The sequence below is a fragment of the Buceros rhinoceros genome, unplaced genomic scaffold (assembly GCF_000710305.1).
Source record: "Buceros rhinoceros silvestris isolate BGI_N320 unplaced genomic scaffold, ASM71030v1 scaffold19962, whole genome shotgun sequence".
Classification (NCBI taxonomy): domain Eukaryota; kingdom Metazoa; phylum Chordata; class Aves; order Bucerotiformes; family Bucerotidae; genus Buceros; species Buceros rhinoceros.
The window spans coordinates 25530-25848 of NW_010397383.1; the positions used below are offsets into that span (position 1 = coordinate 25530).

The 319-nt window shown below is 42.3% G+C and overlaps 1 protein-coding gene across 1 annotated transcript in view; it reads right to left on the minus strand.

Annotated features, from left to right (window-relative positions):
- Window positions 1-308, minus strand: part of LOC104502287 (chromosome unknown open reading frame, human C17orf104) — a gene marked incomplete at its 5' end in the record, with an annotated part of 18357 nt that extends 18049 nt beyond the window's left edge. Inside the window, one exon of the mRNA XM_010146243.1 lies at window positions 204-308. Coding sequence (XP_010144545.1) covers window positions 204-308 — 105 coding nt within the window. The remainder of the gene's footprint in view (window positions 1-203) is intronic.
- Between the last annotated feature and the right edge of the window lie 11 nt (window positions 309-319).

The window sequence follows — 319 nt, forward strand, 5'->3', positions numbered from 1 at the left end:
CATTACGATGGAGGAGATTTATGACAAATAAATCAAACGTTTATAAATATAATATAAACTGTATTTATAAATTTATAAATTACGAGTCAGTGATTTACGGTTGCCACCATAAGCAAGTATCTGAAATATTTTGGGACCTTTTCCCTTAGAAGCAACCCAAATCCTTACAGAGATATAAAAAACTGGTGTAAAACGAACAGGACCTGTGATTTGTAGGCACTGTACAGTGAGCCACAGCCTGTCATCATGCTACCGAAGGCGTCCGTCAGCCTCCCGCCAGCTTCTGCGCTGCTCCAGCCGCGGCTGGCCTCTCGGAAAG